The sequence below is a fragment of the Etheostoma cragini genome, chromosome 16, assembly GCF_013103735.1.
Source record: "Etheostoma cragini isolate CJK2018 chromosome 16, CSU_Ecrag_1.0, whole genome shotgun sequence".
Classification (NCBI taxonomy): domain Eukaryota; kingdom Metazoa; phylum Chordata; class Actinopteri; order Perciformes; family Percidae; genus Etheostoma; species Etheostoma cragini.
This window is the reverse complement of record NC_048422.1, coordinates 2,437,462-2,453,050: the sequence shown is the minus strand read 5'-3', so window position 1 is coordinate 2,453,050 and position 15,589 is coordinate 2,437,462. Positions and strand designations below refer to the sequence as shown.

Sequence of the window (15,589 nt, the reverse complement as noted above, 5' to 3'; positions counted from 1 at the left end):
CCCCCCCCCCCCCCTCCCCCCCAAAAAAGCTGGTTTGCATGATTTACGAGAGCCTTGTTTTCAGGTCGGAAAAGCCAAATTCACGGAATCCCACCCCTGTACATTAGATACAAAACATGGCTAAAATGGTGGAAACATTAGGTCTAACCGTTTCAGGCTTAGGCAGGCTGGGGTCGTTCTCGATGACTATTTTCTTGGCTTCTTCCAAATTCTTCTCTCTCCTGTCGGTGTCCTCTGCCTGCCACAACAGACATGGAGCAAACCTTTAACACTTGATCGTACAGACATATGAATCCCAGCTCAGTGCTCTCGCGGGAGATGAGAAGCAAACACACCTCCTTCTTTTCTTTGGCATCGCACTTCATTTGCTCGCGGTTAAAGGCCTTCTTTGCGTTCTTCATCTGCGTCTTAGAGATCACGGCCCAACGCTGAGGAAGACAGAGGAAAAACGCTAATGAACAGACTAAGAAAAATAAATTAAGAGCAACACATGAAGTGTGTCAGTTTATTCTTGGGCATCCAGAGCTAGTGGATTACACGTCAAAGTGTTTTTCCTTGGCATTAAAGGGTGTAAAACCTACTTTTTCAGTGTTTGTGCACATACATGTGTGTATCAAGAGTGCCTGCCAACCCAAAAACTTAATAAAATAACAGAAAAGGGACAACTCAGTCAGTTATTTGTGGGCTGCCTTTGTAAAAATAACATGGGATTTAACCATTCAAATTTGGCTTCCCTTCCTGTGTAACATGCAGGCTTAAGCAAGCCAATCGGAGCAGACTGGGCTTTTTGGGAGGGGCACTTTAGAAGAGAGGTGCTAAAACGTAGAGTTTCAGACAAGAGGGTGCAAACAGGTACAGTATATTATGAGAAAAATAATGTGTGAACAATAAAGCATGTAACGTTTTTTTTAGTAGAAACACAAAACACAAGTAAAAACCTGAAAAGAAGAATGACATTTCTCCTTTCAAAATGTTTGAGGTCTTGTGCAGCGGTGTACTGTGCATCTACTGTATCAAGCGGCACCAAGACCTGATTCTGCAGGTTTTTACTGCAGTCAAACATTGGTGCAGCTGAACAGTGACTACAGGAATAAAGCCTGCAAAGTCCAAACAGTGAAGAAAACAGCAAAAGTGAAGAGAGAATCCTTCCCTGTGTTTATAGTACGCTAATACGATAAAAGGGTGAAAATGTGCAAATGAGAAAAAGATGATTTTGTTTTCAAACCAACCTCTCCCTCCTTCTGTGACTCTACGTAGATGGTCGGAAACGGCTCCTTCCCGGCAAACATCAGAGCCTGTGTTGAGATGCAAACAGATAAATGAGTGCAACTTGATCAACCTGTGAGGTTAATAATATGCCAATTATTACATTTTGCTATGGTTTTAAACACACGCCTGGAAACAAGAACAAACAACAACAGCATAACAGAGGTCCTTATACATGACTGTTTACCCTGAGAGGAGTTTTGAAGGGTTTCTGCTGCGTGCCGTCCCCATCCTGGTCACTGCCACATTTGTCCGACACATACAGCTCACCTGTGGAGCAGAACTTCCTCACGTCAAATACCTGGGGGAACCACTTGCATTGCTGTTTGTTTTTTTTTGTCTTAAAAAACGACATAAAAATAATATCACCAGGCTTATATTGTACATACAATGTAATTTAGACACATTTTACAGGGTGAAAAGTCTAGTCTCTTGTTAGCATCTTGTAGGCTACTTGTGGCAAAGTGACGAAGCGAGACTCACACCTGCACTCGACTCACATCAGGCAGTGATGGTTGCTCTACAATTGATCAAGTCCAGACCAAACTCCCTGACCTCAAATGTGCAAGGAGGGCCCAAGTTTGGCTGTGTCCAGGCTACCCTGAGGCAGCAACGCCCAGAAAACTATTTTCTTGACCAAATACCTCAATGTCGATATTGTATGGTTCACTATCGTGGTTTAACAAAATGTCATTTACGCAATTGATAAATATTCTCCAGAAATGATTTAGTGACTTAGTGGTTAAAGGTAAATAACAGAACATCTGGAACAGTCTGTGAAGTTCAGAAAATGACATCACATTACTGTAATGCAGCGTGTAAAACCAGGTGAGCACAAAACAATCTCAGACGATATCTCGTCTCATATCGCGATATCGATACAACAGATATATATTGCCCGGTCCTATTTCTTAGGTTTCGCTAAAGAAGTACGTTTTCTTCTGCCTCCTGACGTAAAATTGATGGAACCAACCTCCATTTCCTTTAGTAAGGTACAGTCAGAGCTTTAAGGAGGCAGTTACTAACAGTCACCAGACCTTTTGCTCGGTATAGACTCAAAGACATTAGAATAACATTAGATGAAATGTGTTAAGAATAGCATACAGACCATTCTGACCCTACATGTGGTGACACGAGGCGTCTAATAACAAAACCGAAAGCATCGCGAATGACTTAAATATCGTCCTTGCTGACTTCTTTTTTTTTTTTTTTTACATTGTTGACTAAAAATTACAGAGCAAAAATGACACCGCGCAGCCCCTTAGCTGTTGCACAGGCACCTGACAGCTGTCATTGGCTACAATATTTAGCTTAACGTTTCCTCTGTCTTGCTAATTTCTTTACCTTTAATACATTTCATTATCTTTAATGAAATTTAGCAAGCTAACTTGACGCTAAGTGACTGTGTAAACCTGTTCCGTATAAACGGAAATCGAGTCAGAGACCTACAGAATCAGAAATTAGCGTTAGCTAACATGCTAACTACTTGCACCACTGCAGCTGATGCAATGTGCTAGACACACGTTTGTCTGGGAGTTAGCTAGCTCACTAGCGGGCTAGCTCAGGCTAGCTATTTCTTTCTTACCCACTGAGACCTGTTCCACACCTTTCGTTATCTCCGTCGCCATGTCAGACCAGGTGTTACGACAGTCCGCTGAGAAGTGGAAACTGAAGAATATTTATTCCAAAAATGGAAATGAAACGCCAATAATGGACTGTAGGTGGTGATTCTGCTGCGGAAAATGCAACTTTACATCAGCCCCGCTATGGCACAGCAGCAGCAGGGAGAAATCGAGGGATGGCTTTCGGCACAGTTCACTGATTGGCTAGCGTGTAAACGTCACTTCCATAACAGCAAATCCAATTGGTGGGGTCCCTTGTCAGTCAACTGGTTACATCCATTGGTTGTAAAAATGAATTTACATCATAGGCAAGAGGATCTGGGCCGAGTTTAAAGTCAGAATTCTGAGATCTTTCTCAGAATTCTGACTTTAAACTCAGAACCTTACACTGCATATACTGTATATTTAGTTTGTGTGTATATATATAAATACATATATATGTATTAATATTAACGGGTTATGCTCAGAACCCAATACATTTTTTCACATGTGGGCCTAATCCTCTTTTGTACAATCAGCACATGACATAAATCTGTTTTTGGGAAATAAAATAAATAAAAAAACAAAGACTATGCCGCATTACTAGAGGCCTACAAAAATACAATGCACATTTGTGAAAAACTTGATCATGTTGAATATAGACGGAAACATATACAAACTTTTTTAAGTTTTTGGGAACGGGGTAAAAAATATTCATTGACAAAAAGGTTTCAATATTTATTTAATGGTTGATATATGAAAATGCTGTGACAAAGAAAATACTCGCACTTATTGTGACATTCCATTGAGGCCCATTCAGAAAAACAGAGCTGCAAATATAAGAGCAACAATACAAACAGACCACACACCACACAGCCGGTTAGATGGTCAATAATCACAGCTAAGTTCTGAGAGCTCTACATAACAATATCAATAAGAAATCTGTAGTTTTTTTTTTTTGTTTTTAGCTTTTTAAATTGCTGCTTTTCCTTTAAATATCAGAGGACAATCTCAAACAATCCTTAAGTAGTTTACAGAAACGAAAATCACAAGGTACTTATTACCTTCTTACTACACAGATTTAAAAGAAGAAATATCCCACACTAATTGTGTTTCTAGTTTTATGTTTGTATTTTATTCATTTATATGCATTTGACATAATCTTGATTTTGAAAAGCCTACGGATCTTCTGCACCTTGGAAGATGATGAAAAAGAAGAAATAAAACTAAGAAAAAAGTTGAAGCTGCACTTTCTTATATGGCTCTTTGTAGTTTTTCTTATTTAAAGCCAATGTACTTGCACTCTGGAGTTTGCCCCTTTAGGGTTGGAAGCACTTAAAGGTAAAAAAAGTTAATGGTCAGCTAAATGACATGTAATGTAATGTCATTTTTTTCACATGTAATCACATTTAATGCACATATTTAACTTTAAAGGTGCAAGAAGATGAAAACTCGCTCATCATGCAATGATATCAACTATGGCTAAATGAGACATATGACTATATACATAAACCCCCATATAAGTTGTCATTTGTGTTGTCTCTGTGGATTTCACTCTTCTGTGTTTGAAGCACTGCAGATTTCAGCAGAATTGTTATGATAATGTACACCAAGTCCAGGACAGAGCGGCTGAGTGAATGTGGTCTGGACTCTGTGGAGGAGGGTCACGGTGTCAGAGACGCTGTAGAAACACAGAACACCTGCACTGTGATCCAGGTACACTCCCACTCGGGAGGACCAAGGACCCGAGACGGAAGTTCTGATGTTGTTATGTGTGAATTCATAACCGTTATGGAAACATTGTAATGCCCAAGACTTGTCATTGTGCCCAAACGCACTTTCTCTTCCTGCTCTGCTAATACTCTTGTATGCAACTGCTATAAAAATGCCTGTCCCTCTAAAGTCCACCTCCCAGTAACAACGTCCGGTCAGACTTTCTCTACACAAAACCTGTGCCCAGTCAGTAAAATTGTCTGGGGGACCATAAATGTCATACTTACGTTGATCCTTAAATTGGTGTGTTACTACTAGGTCCCTGCATCTAACAAATTTACTGTATGCTGTGTTCTCATCCAGTGTGAGCTGAGGTGAAAGTTGTAAGAATTCATCTCTGGTCTTGGGTTCTGCCTGTGGCGGTAAAACATCTTGAGTCCACGTATGCAACATGCTGGTCCATTCCTCACTAAGAATGCCCTGTAGTTTATCTCTGACCTCTGACACAGCTGCGGTCACATCCTCAGTGTACCTCAGAGGACGGATATCGATGCCGGATGAGTTTGTAGCTTCACTTAGACGTGACAGCGAGATGAAATTGTTCAGAAACTGGATGTGATCGTCTGCGTGTAACAGTTGCTCCAGCTCAGTGAGTTTCCCGTTCAGCTCGGTGATCTCCTGCTCCAGCTTCTCCTGAAGCTCGTTGACGTGGGTCACTTCCGTTTTCTGACGAGATCTGATCTGCTGCTTCGCTTCTGTGAAGATCTTCTCGCTGTCCTCCACAGCTTTATCAGCAGAGTGGTTGATAGCTTCCGCTTCCCGCTGAAGCACCTTCACATTTTCTCCCTGTTTTGGATTCTCTGCTGGATCTTTTGCAGACATAACCCGAGCTCTTTCTGCCGCTCAGTCATTTCTGCCGCAGCTGAAACTGTGTCGTGGCCTTTATGGTCATCCATGGAGCACAGATAGCAGATGCATTTCTGATCAGTGCGGCAGAAAATCTTCATGACCTCGTTGTGACGAGTGCACACGTTCTCCTGGAGCTTCTTGGAGGGGTCGACTAGCTTGTGTTTCTTTAATGGAACAACTTTATAGTGAGGCTGAAGGTGCTGCTCACAGTAAGAAACCAGGCACTGCAGACAGGACTTGAGGGCTTTCACTTTTCCCCCAGTGCAGAAATCACATGCCACAACTTCAAGTCCGACATAGCAGTGATCAGCTGGAGCAGCTTGGAGTCCTGTCTTCTTCAGCTCTTCCACTAAATCTGCCAACATGGTGTTCCTCACCAGGACAGGCCTCGATCCAAAGGTCTGTCTGCACTGAGGACATGTGTGGATTTCCTTCTGATCCTCTTCATCCCAGTGGCTTTTAATACAGCCCATACAGTAGTTATGCCCACAGGGAATAGTCGCTGGGTCCTTCAGTAGGTCCAGACAGATCGAACAGCAGAGTTTTTCCGGGTCCATCTGAATTCCTCGCTGCGCCATTTCAACTCTCAGAGACCGCAAATGTCAACTAGCAGCTGATTTTCTTCATACGCAATACTGGTTAGCTCACGTTGGTTACACCCATATGTACACTGGCAGATAGTGATGGGTGGAAATGAACAAACAAATATTTTTGAACGAGTCTTTTACGTATTGTCCACGGCAGGTTAATGCTTCTCAGGTGGTAATTTTTCCGACTTCTGTGTGTTATAGAACTTTGGGTTTAGGTTTACGATGGCTGCTTCAAGCATTTTAGCTGTGTTGTAGAAAACTGACTTGGTTTAAAAGCTTTGATTCATTTCCGTGAATCAATTTAAAAGAACCAATTCTTTGAAAAGAGTCAGTCCGCCCATCACTGCTGGCAGATCAGTGGGGAGTGGAGGGGGCGGGGCGGCAGGAAATGTGGACTGAGGGGATTGGCTGTGTTCGAGGAGTAAGGGCTAGAGATTCATTCCAGGAAGAGGAATGGCAGCGTGTTTATAGCCCCAGTCATGCAGTGATATCAGGAAGGAGACCATGTTCATGCTCTCAGTGATCACAATTCAAACTAATGTGATCCACTCACCCATATCTGATCAACAGTGTAGAACAGTGTAGTAGTTGGTACTGTTACGACATGTTTTGAAATATGTGGATCTTTTTTGAAAGGTTTCAGTTTACAGTCTAGTTGATGACCTATCTTATGAAGTTCTCTAAGAGAGCATTTTTTTCATGACAGCAATATTGATCTTAATTGCCGTCAGAGGAAGCAGCGATGTGCACTCGAGATTGAGACTCCTTTGGGATCCTTCGTGGCCGGATAGGATGTTGTGAGTAAAAGTGATCCAACGACCACATAGAGAAGAAAAAAAACATTCCTTGTTGTGGCCTGCGTATTCCCCTCGAGTACAAATAGCAGTGCAGATCAAGACTAGACGATTTCCTAGGCAGATACTTACTTGGGACTACAATGGGGCAAAGCACAGGCGAAGCACTGCTACGTGGGTGTACAGCTGAAAAACCCCAACTTCCATCAACCTAACGGCGTGAATATTAGCTGGCTATTTTTCCTAAAGAAGACATAGCGAATGGTGATGAACATGGCAGATTTTGTGTCTCGTACTGTACTCACTGTGAATAGGCAAGCCTAAGCTAAACTAGCGGCGGCGCTGCAGGACTAAGACAATGCATTTGCGCTCTATCTGAATCTAGGGGAGACAGTGAATAACCCATATTTCCAAAAACGGTGGCGTGTTCCTTTAAGACTCGTCCTCAAAAGACTTCAGACTAGACGCAGACTCAAGATGCAGGACTCGGATTCTATGATTCAATTGTGCAGTTCATTGGAGATGGCCAAATGAAGCTTCACGAACCAGTGTCTTTATTTTCTGAGTCCACTAGATGGCGCTCTTGGCTTTAAAAGAAAGGCGTAAGGCATTGCATTTCAGTATATTGTCAACAATTGTTGAACAGAGCGCGCCATCTAGTGGGCTCAGAAAATAAAGACACTGGTTCATGAAGCTTCATTCAGCCGCCTTATTTGGACTCAAATTTAATGACTTGAGCCTTAACTTGGACGTTGCGAGTGACTGTTAAGACAATAGATCCGATGAGGTACAGGAGAGTGCTTATTCATAAAGAATGGACAAGGAATTTAAGGAAATGCGGTTTCTCTAATTAGGACCCATATGCACTGTACACCTGGAACATGTAATAACAATAATAAATTATACTGTTTATTGAAATTATAATTTACACTTTTTTGGAAATCACTACACACAATAAATACACAAACACACACTTACATATTCATGCACTGATGAAGAGATGTCAGAGTGAGTGGGTGGGAATGAAGTACACACTGATCAATATGTATTCAATGTTGTATGTATTAACAGGTATACCTGTAGATAGTGTAGGTAACATGTAACATTTAAATGTACTTTCACCTGGTTTAATACAAGGAAAAAACAAAAACGATGTAAAAGTAAATTCATCTGACAGATGGTAAATGTTTAATAATGGGGTTGGATTTCAAATCTTCTCTAAACACCCTGGCCGCACCTTTGTAAGAAATACTTTTTCTTGAAACATCTAGTTTATTATTGATATGGAAGGGATAAACTCAAGGCTGCTGTTCCTAGAACCATGAAAACTTTTCTTTACTTGGTTAGCTAGTTAAAGTAAGCACAGACAAATAAATGTGTTATTTATCTGTTTTACAGAGTGTTGCATTTATTGCCTAGATTACTGAAGCCCATCCTACATCCACACATGATACTGTCCGTATTGCAATACTAAAACTACTGCCAGTGCCACATTCACTGCTACTGCCCCCACAGAAAACAGACACAACGCACATTCCCTTGAAAAAGGATTGTGTTTTATTTACAGTGATTTTCATCAGAATTACAATACAAATGATTTATAGTCTCCACAGACGGAGAGTTCTTGAGAGCTTGAGGAGGTCCGCTGAAGGCTGTGTGTTTTTTGTGTGACACAGCAGAGTGTGGCAGCTTTGGCAGAGGGACAGTCCTTGGATGTATGTGCAGCCTCCTCTTCCTCTTCTTCCTCTTCTTCTTCTTATTCTCCTCATCCTGCCTTTGGTTCACCTGCTCAGTGACTCTCTCCTTTCTTTCCCACAACCTACATGGCAACAGAATAAAATGATCCACCATGTGAGTACAACACACCCAAACATATGCGAACGTGAAGGACTTTAAGGTGCTGTCACTATTCCATACCCTCTTGAAGTCGCTCATGTTGGTGGCCTGCACTGGAGTACCTATGAATGTCAGGTAGTTGATTTTTGTCGTTTCCTCATCTCCTTGGTTTGACTTGACAAACAACTAGTAAGGGGAAGAAAGTTTTTTTTACAAATACCATCAATATACATAGTTTCATTTGAATTTTTAACAAATTTTATATTCAAATACAATGCACATTTTCTATAGGCTCAGTCTGCCTTTTTTAGAACCACTATTCAAGTGCTGGTTCTATAGTGTCAGAATTTTGGATGGTGATCGTGGAAACATTAAATCGGGTCACGTGACAAGGATGGGAAAATTGGCAGAAGAGGCAGCCGAGTAACAGTACTCGGATCCAATGGAAGTCACAATCGGGAGGTTATACTCAGTAAACACTAACCCAGCTGAAGACGGAGTAGGAAGCAAGCAGGCCAGCACGATTCAGGGAAAACTATGAATCACGTTTTTTTTGCTGCTTAGAATTGATATCAAGATTCTCTGCCGCGACTATTTTGACCACGACAAAACAAAACAAATTGGCGGTACCAAACAGATTTTTTTGGCACCTATAACACACTGCGCATCACCACGAGCCTGTAAACGTAGAGGCTTCAGTGAAGAGAAGGGAGAGCATTACAGCGCTTTAAAACCAATTTTATACCTTTATTATGTTTAAAAAACACAGAAGAGAGTAGTAGTGTTTGTGATGCAGTCTGGTCATATAATTAAATAAGAGTCTTATTAAAATCAAACTAACCAAAGTTATTGAAAAATTTAAATCATGAACAGGCTGAACCAAGATTGCTATATTATAATGATTAATCGTGCAGGCCCAGTAGCAAAATCGGCAGAATTCAAAGCAGACTGCAACATGACGCAACTTTCCTAAAGTCAAGTGGCGTGTTATCTGTACACATTTTGATCTATCAGGGTGCATGTCTACGCTGTATACAACCTCATAGCGTAAACATACACGCCACTTTTTAAAGCCACATGGCGTGTCATCGCGAGGCTACAGCTGGGTTTAGGAAAAGAAGAAAGGTACGGTTTAGTTTAGGAAACACGCGGGACACGATTCCTGCTCTCCTGGGTGAAAGTCTTGTGTTTTAACCATCCTCTCTGTGCGGATATTTGCACTTTTATATTACTCTCCACGGTCCAAATTCACAGGCAATCGCAAGGTAATGTAAGTTAATAAGAGGCCAAACAATGTTGATGAACACGCTAATACATACTATACATACTCCAATGACGTAGCAGGCCGGAGCAGGAAAAACTAATGCTTAGCTATTGTAAGCTATTTTACTGAGTTTCCTTTTACCAAAATGCTCTTTTTTTGTGATCAAATTTTTTGAACAATGGCATTTTGTTGATGTTTTTCTTCACGGTGCGAAAGCGCCGCACTTCCGGGTAAAAAAAATACATCGCTTTATCGCCACATAATATTTGCGTTCTCATGTCAAAAACAACAGTTTAAAAAATGATATTGAAGTGCAGATTAATCGCGAGAAAAAAACGCTCCCAGTGTGTAAATGTCTTTACATTAGCCATTGCATTTCTATACATTGAATGAGACATTTTGGCTCGAGCCTAACCACGGCTCGGTTTCAGCAGCTATGCATGTTAACTGGTCCTTACCGTAACACTCTGTACATTCTGAAACTTGACGTAGCGCAGAGGAATCAAACCGTCCTCCTTGTAGTCTTCTTCTGACAACTCCAGAGTCTGAGTGGCTTCACATCGCTCGGCGTCGTCGAAACCCATCGACCGAGGGAGATTAATGAACAGCTTCACCACCTTAGGGGCTTGGGCTGATGCAGCGAAGGAGGGGAAAAGGATTGGGAAAGAAAGGGGGAAGGGAAGGGAAAACGGAGCAAACATTCGTTATCGGGGAACTGAATATTCGCCATACCACCAGATGAGAGATTCAGGTTAATTAAGTTTGTGCTGTCCGTTAAACGCGTTGGTAACGGCGTTAACGCAAACCGATTTTAACAGCGTCCATTTTTTGGGCCTAGCAGACTGTGTCGTTTTTTTTCACATGCTGTCGCAACAACTAGTAACATTAGAAAAAACAGAACAGTCGAGAGATTCGACGCTTATTCGTCATAATACATAATAACAGTGAATTATGGCCTACGACAGAAAAAATAAAGCCATGTCGTTAAATTGATGGTGATTTATTGATGGTCTAGTGGAAAGCGAAGCGGTCTTGTTTGCGGTTATTTTTGCTGAGGAGGGCTCGAATCTAGTGCGACAAGGATCATCCTAATTTCTTTTAAAACACTTATTTTTCTGCGGTAGAATGTTGTAGTAATGTAGTGCTCAGATATTCAGTTCAGTACAATTTATATTGAGGTGCGACATGCAAACGCCAGTAAAATGTTTATGAATAAGTAGCAAATCTGTCAACGTAGGTAGCCGCTGTTAGGTTTACACGGCATCTGGACAGGCTCGGAAACCAGTAGGTGGAAAGACCAGAAGGCACATAACACCGGATACAAAATAACAGGCACGCTGCACACTAGTAGTTTCATTGCTTGCTGAACCGCAATCTCCGCTGAAATGACGGGCAGCTCACGGTGCCCTGTCCCCGGCTAAGAGTCAACTATTCTCGGATAACTGAACCACCAGCTACTGATGGAGCACCATGCGGGGCGGTGCTACGATAGCACTAATTAAGTATAATTAAGAGTTAGTAATAATAACTAATTGCAGAGAAGCATAATACAAACTTACCAAACTCTGAGGATAGTAGCTTCATAGAGAAGAGTTTCACCGGCTGGTTGAAGGCGATAGTTATCAGCAACTAGACAAGATTAAAGAACAGCAACGTATTAGACAAATTACACATTCATTTAATACGTAAACAGAGTACAACCGAGTTGTTGTTTATCTGCCAAAAATGTAATCGTTATAAAATAATATAGCTTCTTCCAGACAGTAGTAACTAAGCCAGTGTTTTCCTTAGGTTTGTCAGAGACTTGGATGCACGTATTGGGCAGGGGGGGTTGGAGGTCCTTCCTCAAGAAAATGTGAAAGGGTGCTACAAATAATAGTGGTACTGCTAGATGACAGAAGTTGAAACAGGCTGGATCCAGTGTTGAGGCGGACCGCTGGGAATATTCTCTGACACAACACAACTTTTTGAGAAATAAAACCTCACATGCAATTGCATACAGAATCTGCGAGGCCTCTGGCTTCTTGAAGACATGTTTTGTGTTGAAAATTGGGGTGATTAAGAGAAATGGCTAACATTCTTCCAACCTGCTTGTTTTTTTTTTTTTGTACAACTTTTTGGTATTAGGAAAAATTACAATCATATGTGAGAAATGCTTGAACTTGACTGAGTTGCTCTTCATTCTCGTGAATGCAAGATCACACAGTTGGGCAGATTGTTGACAGCTTGTACCTGTTCATCACAGTCAGACTCCATGTAGGTGGAGTCTTTGATTAAGCAGTTATCGAAGCCGCAGTCGTCGCTCTCGTTGAGGCATTCGCAGCCGGCTTTGCTGACAAAAGGCATGAGATCCATCTGAAAAAGAAACCAAAGAACTTTATTTTAGAATGACATTCATACATGTCCTTTTGGGGAAACTGGCCGATTCCCATTTTTCCGTGTCACACAAATACTGTACATACTTATTGCCTTGTTCCGATTTAAAACTTTTATTTCTTCTTCTTTTTTTTCATATATTACACATATGATATGTTCTCTTACTTCTTATTCCGCTGATGTAAAAGACATATATCTCAATGCAAAGTGTACGCTGCTTTGCTTCCTGTTTTTAAATTTTTACAGGGCATTTTCAAGAGTAACGACAATAAACTATTTAAAACAAGTTGATGGTCAATTTATAAAAACACACACACACACACACACACACAATCCTTCAGCAGCGAGGAGTCAGTAACATTGTCAACTCACGTATCCCTTTGGAATGTCGGAGTCCTCGCTGTTTCCCGGGTCATTCTCTGTGTGCTGTTTGATTTTCTCCTCCAGACCGGCGGAGTCTGCGCCCTGATACTGATCCACCCGAACCCGGTTCCTGAAGAACAAGAATGTTGGTGTGGCTGAGATGTTGTTGGCTGCCGCTGTTGCCTGAGAAAAAGAGGGAGGGTTTCAAGAATTAAGCATCATCGAAACCTTGTCTAACCCAAACGGCAAATACTGGGCTATTAATATCACTTCAAAACAGGATTGTCATTGGTTTGAATGGGTCCAAAAAAAGACCTGACTATATTTCTGGTCTGACAATGCTAGAATAATCAAAAAGCACAAGATATTAACATGTCAAATATAAATGCCAGACCTGGGGTTACAGTGGAAAGTGGTTTACCAGCCATTGATCTTATTGAATCATTTCTCCAGCTTTGACGGGACTCTGTTGGATGAAAACCATGTGGTAGATGTGGCAGATCAGACTTACCTGACAGACATGCACATCGACTTCAAGGAAAACGACCTGTGGGTACTTGTTACTCAACATGTTGAACGCTGGAGCTATTCTGACACAGGGTCGACACCTGAGGAGACAGAGGAGCGGGTGTTAGGGATCTGCTCTCATCTCTAAAGCAGTGCTGAAACAATTAGTCAATTAATCTTCAAGTCATCTAACATTAAGGAAACTAACAACATTACGTTATCAATGAACTGTTTCAGTGATGTATCATACTTATTTATAAACTGTAGCTGGTCCCAGCTTCTAAAATAAGATGATTTTCTGCTCATCTCCTTTGTACATCATCACCCCAAAACTGGACTATGTAATGGAGACAGACATTGTTTCAAAGTTATCACATACTGTCAAATTACTGACATTTCATGGTACTTAGTGGCTGGCAATCCATTGCAGCTAATATTTACCCCAACGACGTAACATAATACCTAAACGTTTCAGACTTAACACGTCCCAATAGCTAGATTTACTGTTATAACGTGGCATCTCCTCTAGTATTACTCTTAACGTTCCTCATTATTAACACATAGCAGCTAGCCTACATATTAACATATCACGTTACAAGCTACCAGAAATATAAAAATCTGAAAAACCTTACATTTTAGTAGCTGTAAACAGAAAAAAAAAACGGTCTCGTATTTTTTCTAGACATTAGACATTAATTCAATAATGTCATCCGACTTTACAGCCTACAGACTAAATGCAACGTCTTGCGACGTTACTAAGTAACCTAGCGTTAACGTTACAATGAGTGTAGCTAGCTAATCATTTATTATAACTAATGCTAAAAGGACTGGCTTCAAAGGGGAATAAAATAAAAAATAAAACATTTTTTCAAACAAATTTACATTGGTGATAATGTTGCTGTTTCCATCTTAAAACAATATAATCCCTCAGCAGTAAAGTTGATGTAATATTGCAATGTCATTGTAAGCAAGAGAGCTAGTTAGTTAGCTAGCTAACTCCGCTAACGATAGCATGCTAACCTTGGTTTCCTACCAATGAGGATACCGTATAGCCTAGCTATATAAAGCTATGTCAGGTCCACAATACAGTAAAAACGACTAGCTTTGAATTTTTTATAGCCTCGTGTTAATAGGACAAACTAAGGTGCAAAACTCGGCTAGCTGCTCGGCCTGGAAGCCGGTTTGGTAAGCTTACCCAGCCATTGTAAACTTCACCACGGCAAGCCTGGAGCCGGAGGCCGCTAACTCCGGCTGGAAGTCCGGGTCGCTCCCGATCACTTTAACACCGACCATCGTACAGCTTGCGGGTGTGGTGTAAGCTGGTTACCCGGGTGATGTTCAGTAGCACCTAGTAAAATTAAAGTGTTGTGTTTTTAGCTTTCTGCCAGTATATTAGCTAGCTAACTAGCTGCTGTGCATTCTAAGCCACACTACATGTACAGTGAACTGTTTTGGGATGTGGACTCCTGATTGGCCAATAGAGAGCAAAAGGCGGGGTTTTTTCCTTCTTCTTCTGTGATTTTTTGGCAGTTTAGGTTTTTACTGCCCTCCACCGTTCTTATAAGCTACATAACAGGGCGGCCGGCTTCAGCAGAGACCCAACATGGCAGAGACCAGGCGCCATGGATGGTCTTTGGATGCCCCCCTCCCTGAAGCCACTGACCTCCAGTCAGATCCAGCAGGGATAGGTGGGTTAAACAACTAAATCACATAATAAAATACACACAGATCCCCCAAAACACCCCAAGTGTCCTAAGATAACTTCTGTTATGATTTGGCACTATAAATGAAACTGAATTGTAATGACATTGATTGATTGATACATTCTTTTAAAATTATTTGATGAATGCACTTTAATTAATTTTTGCCACTTGCTACTTTCCTGCAAAAATGGCTGCCCCAAAATGGCAGCGTAAACAGTCAAGTCACATGACGTCCCAAGCTCTATAGACTATTGTACAGTTACATAAACATCGTAAGTGGCCCCGAGCTGATGCCCTGTTGCAATGTAGGCTAGGGTTGCGTCCAAAATCGCATAATCCGCTATACATACTCTGCACTATGTATCTTATACTATCTTTTCAGATGCATTAAGCTGTCATTTTCTATGTCACTTAATGACAGCCTGCTTGCCGTTGAAGACACGTAACCATGGTAACACCTTACAGAGCTCCTTGGTTTCTGGCAGTTTGTTATGAACCTTCAGTCATTACTACCGCATTGTATTGTGGGATATTTATGCTGGCGTAGTGTCCAGTAGAATACTGTTCAATTTTAACGGAAATAATATGCAATTAGTTCCATACTAAGATTTCGGACGTAGGCTACTCAAAAATCTCACATCCTCTTTTAGCCTATTAAATAGCAAGT

At 41.2% G+C, this 15,589-nt stretch overlaps 2 protein-coding genes and 1 pseudogene across 5 annotated transcripts in view; all 3 read right to left on the bottom strand.

Annotated features, from left to right (window-relative positions):
- Positions 1-3,092, bottom strand: part of nars1 (asparaginyl-tRNA synthetase 1) — a 28,971-nt gene extending 25,879 nt beyond the window's left edge. For 3 of the 4 annotated variants that reach the window (XM_034895858.1, XM_034895857.1, XM_034895856.1), the window contains exons 1-5: positions 2,852-3,092; positions 1,454-1,536; positions 1,230-1,295; positions 336-428; positions 149-238 (exon numbers count right to left, since the gene is read on the bottom strand). In XM_034895858.1, coding sequence (XP_034751749.1) covers positions 149-238; positions 336-428; positions 1,230-1,295; positions 1,454-1,536; positions 2,852-2,894 — 375 coding nt within the window. In that variant the 5' untranslated portion in view covers positions 2,895-3,092. The remainder of the gene's footprint in view (positions 1-148; positions 239-335; positions 429-1,229; positions 1,296-1,453; positions 1,537-2,851) is intronic. The other variant, XM_034895859.1, reaches the window with a different exon arrangement.
- Positions 3,093-4,270: 1,178 nt separating this feature from the next.
- On the bottom strand, positions 4,271-6,121 carry LOC117959022 (annotated as a pseudogene).
- A 2,286-nt stretch (positions 6,122-8,407) lies between these two features.
- txnl1 (thioredoxin-like 1) lies at positions 8,408-14,687 on the bottom strand. The gene is made up of 8 exons (XM_034895873.1): positions 14,415-14,687; positions 13,224-13,320; positions 12,722-12,895; positions 12,206-12,328; positions 11,533-11,602; positions 10,432-10,604; positions 8,791-8,895; positions 8,408-8,692 (listed from the first exon to the last, which is right to left on the bottom strand). Exons 1-8 carry the CDS (start codon positions 14,510-14,512, stop codon positions 8,663-8,665), a joined length of 870 nt encoding a protein of 289 aa, XP_034751764.1. The 5' UTR covers positions 14,513-14,687; the 3' UTR covers positions 8,408-8,662.
- Positions 14,688-15,589: the final 902 nt, after the last annotated feature.

Excerpts from the sequence above, each read along its gene's own strand:
- txnl1 (XM_034895873.1), bottom strand. The coding sequence starts at position 14,512 with ATGGTCGGTGTTAAAGTGATCGGGAGCGACCCGGACTTCCAGCCGGAG. Across the intron at positions 8,896-10,431 it reads AGAATGTACAGAGTGTTACG|TTGTTTGTCAAGTCAAACCA; the intron begins GTAAGGACCAGT and ends TCCCCTTACTAG. Across the intron at positions 8,693-8,790 it reads ACATGAGCGACTTCAAGAGG|GTTGTGGGAAAGAAAGGAGA; the intron begins GTATGGAATAGT and ends GTTGCCATGTAG.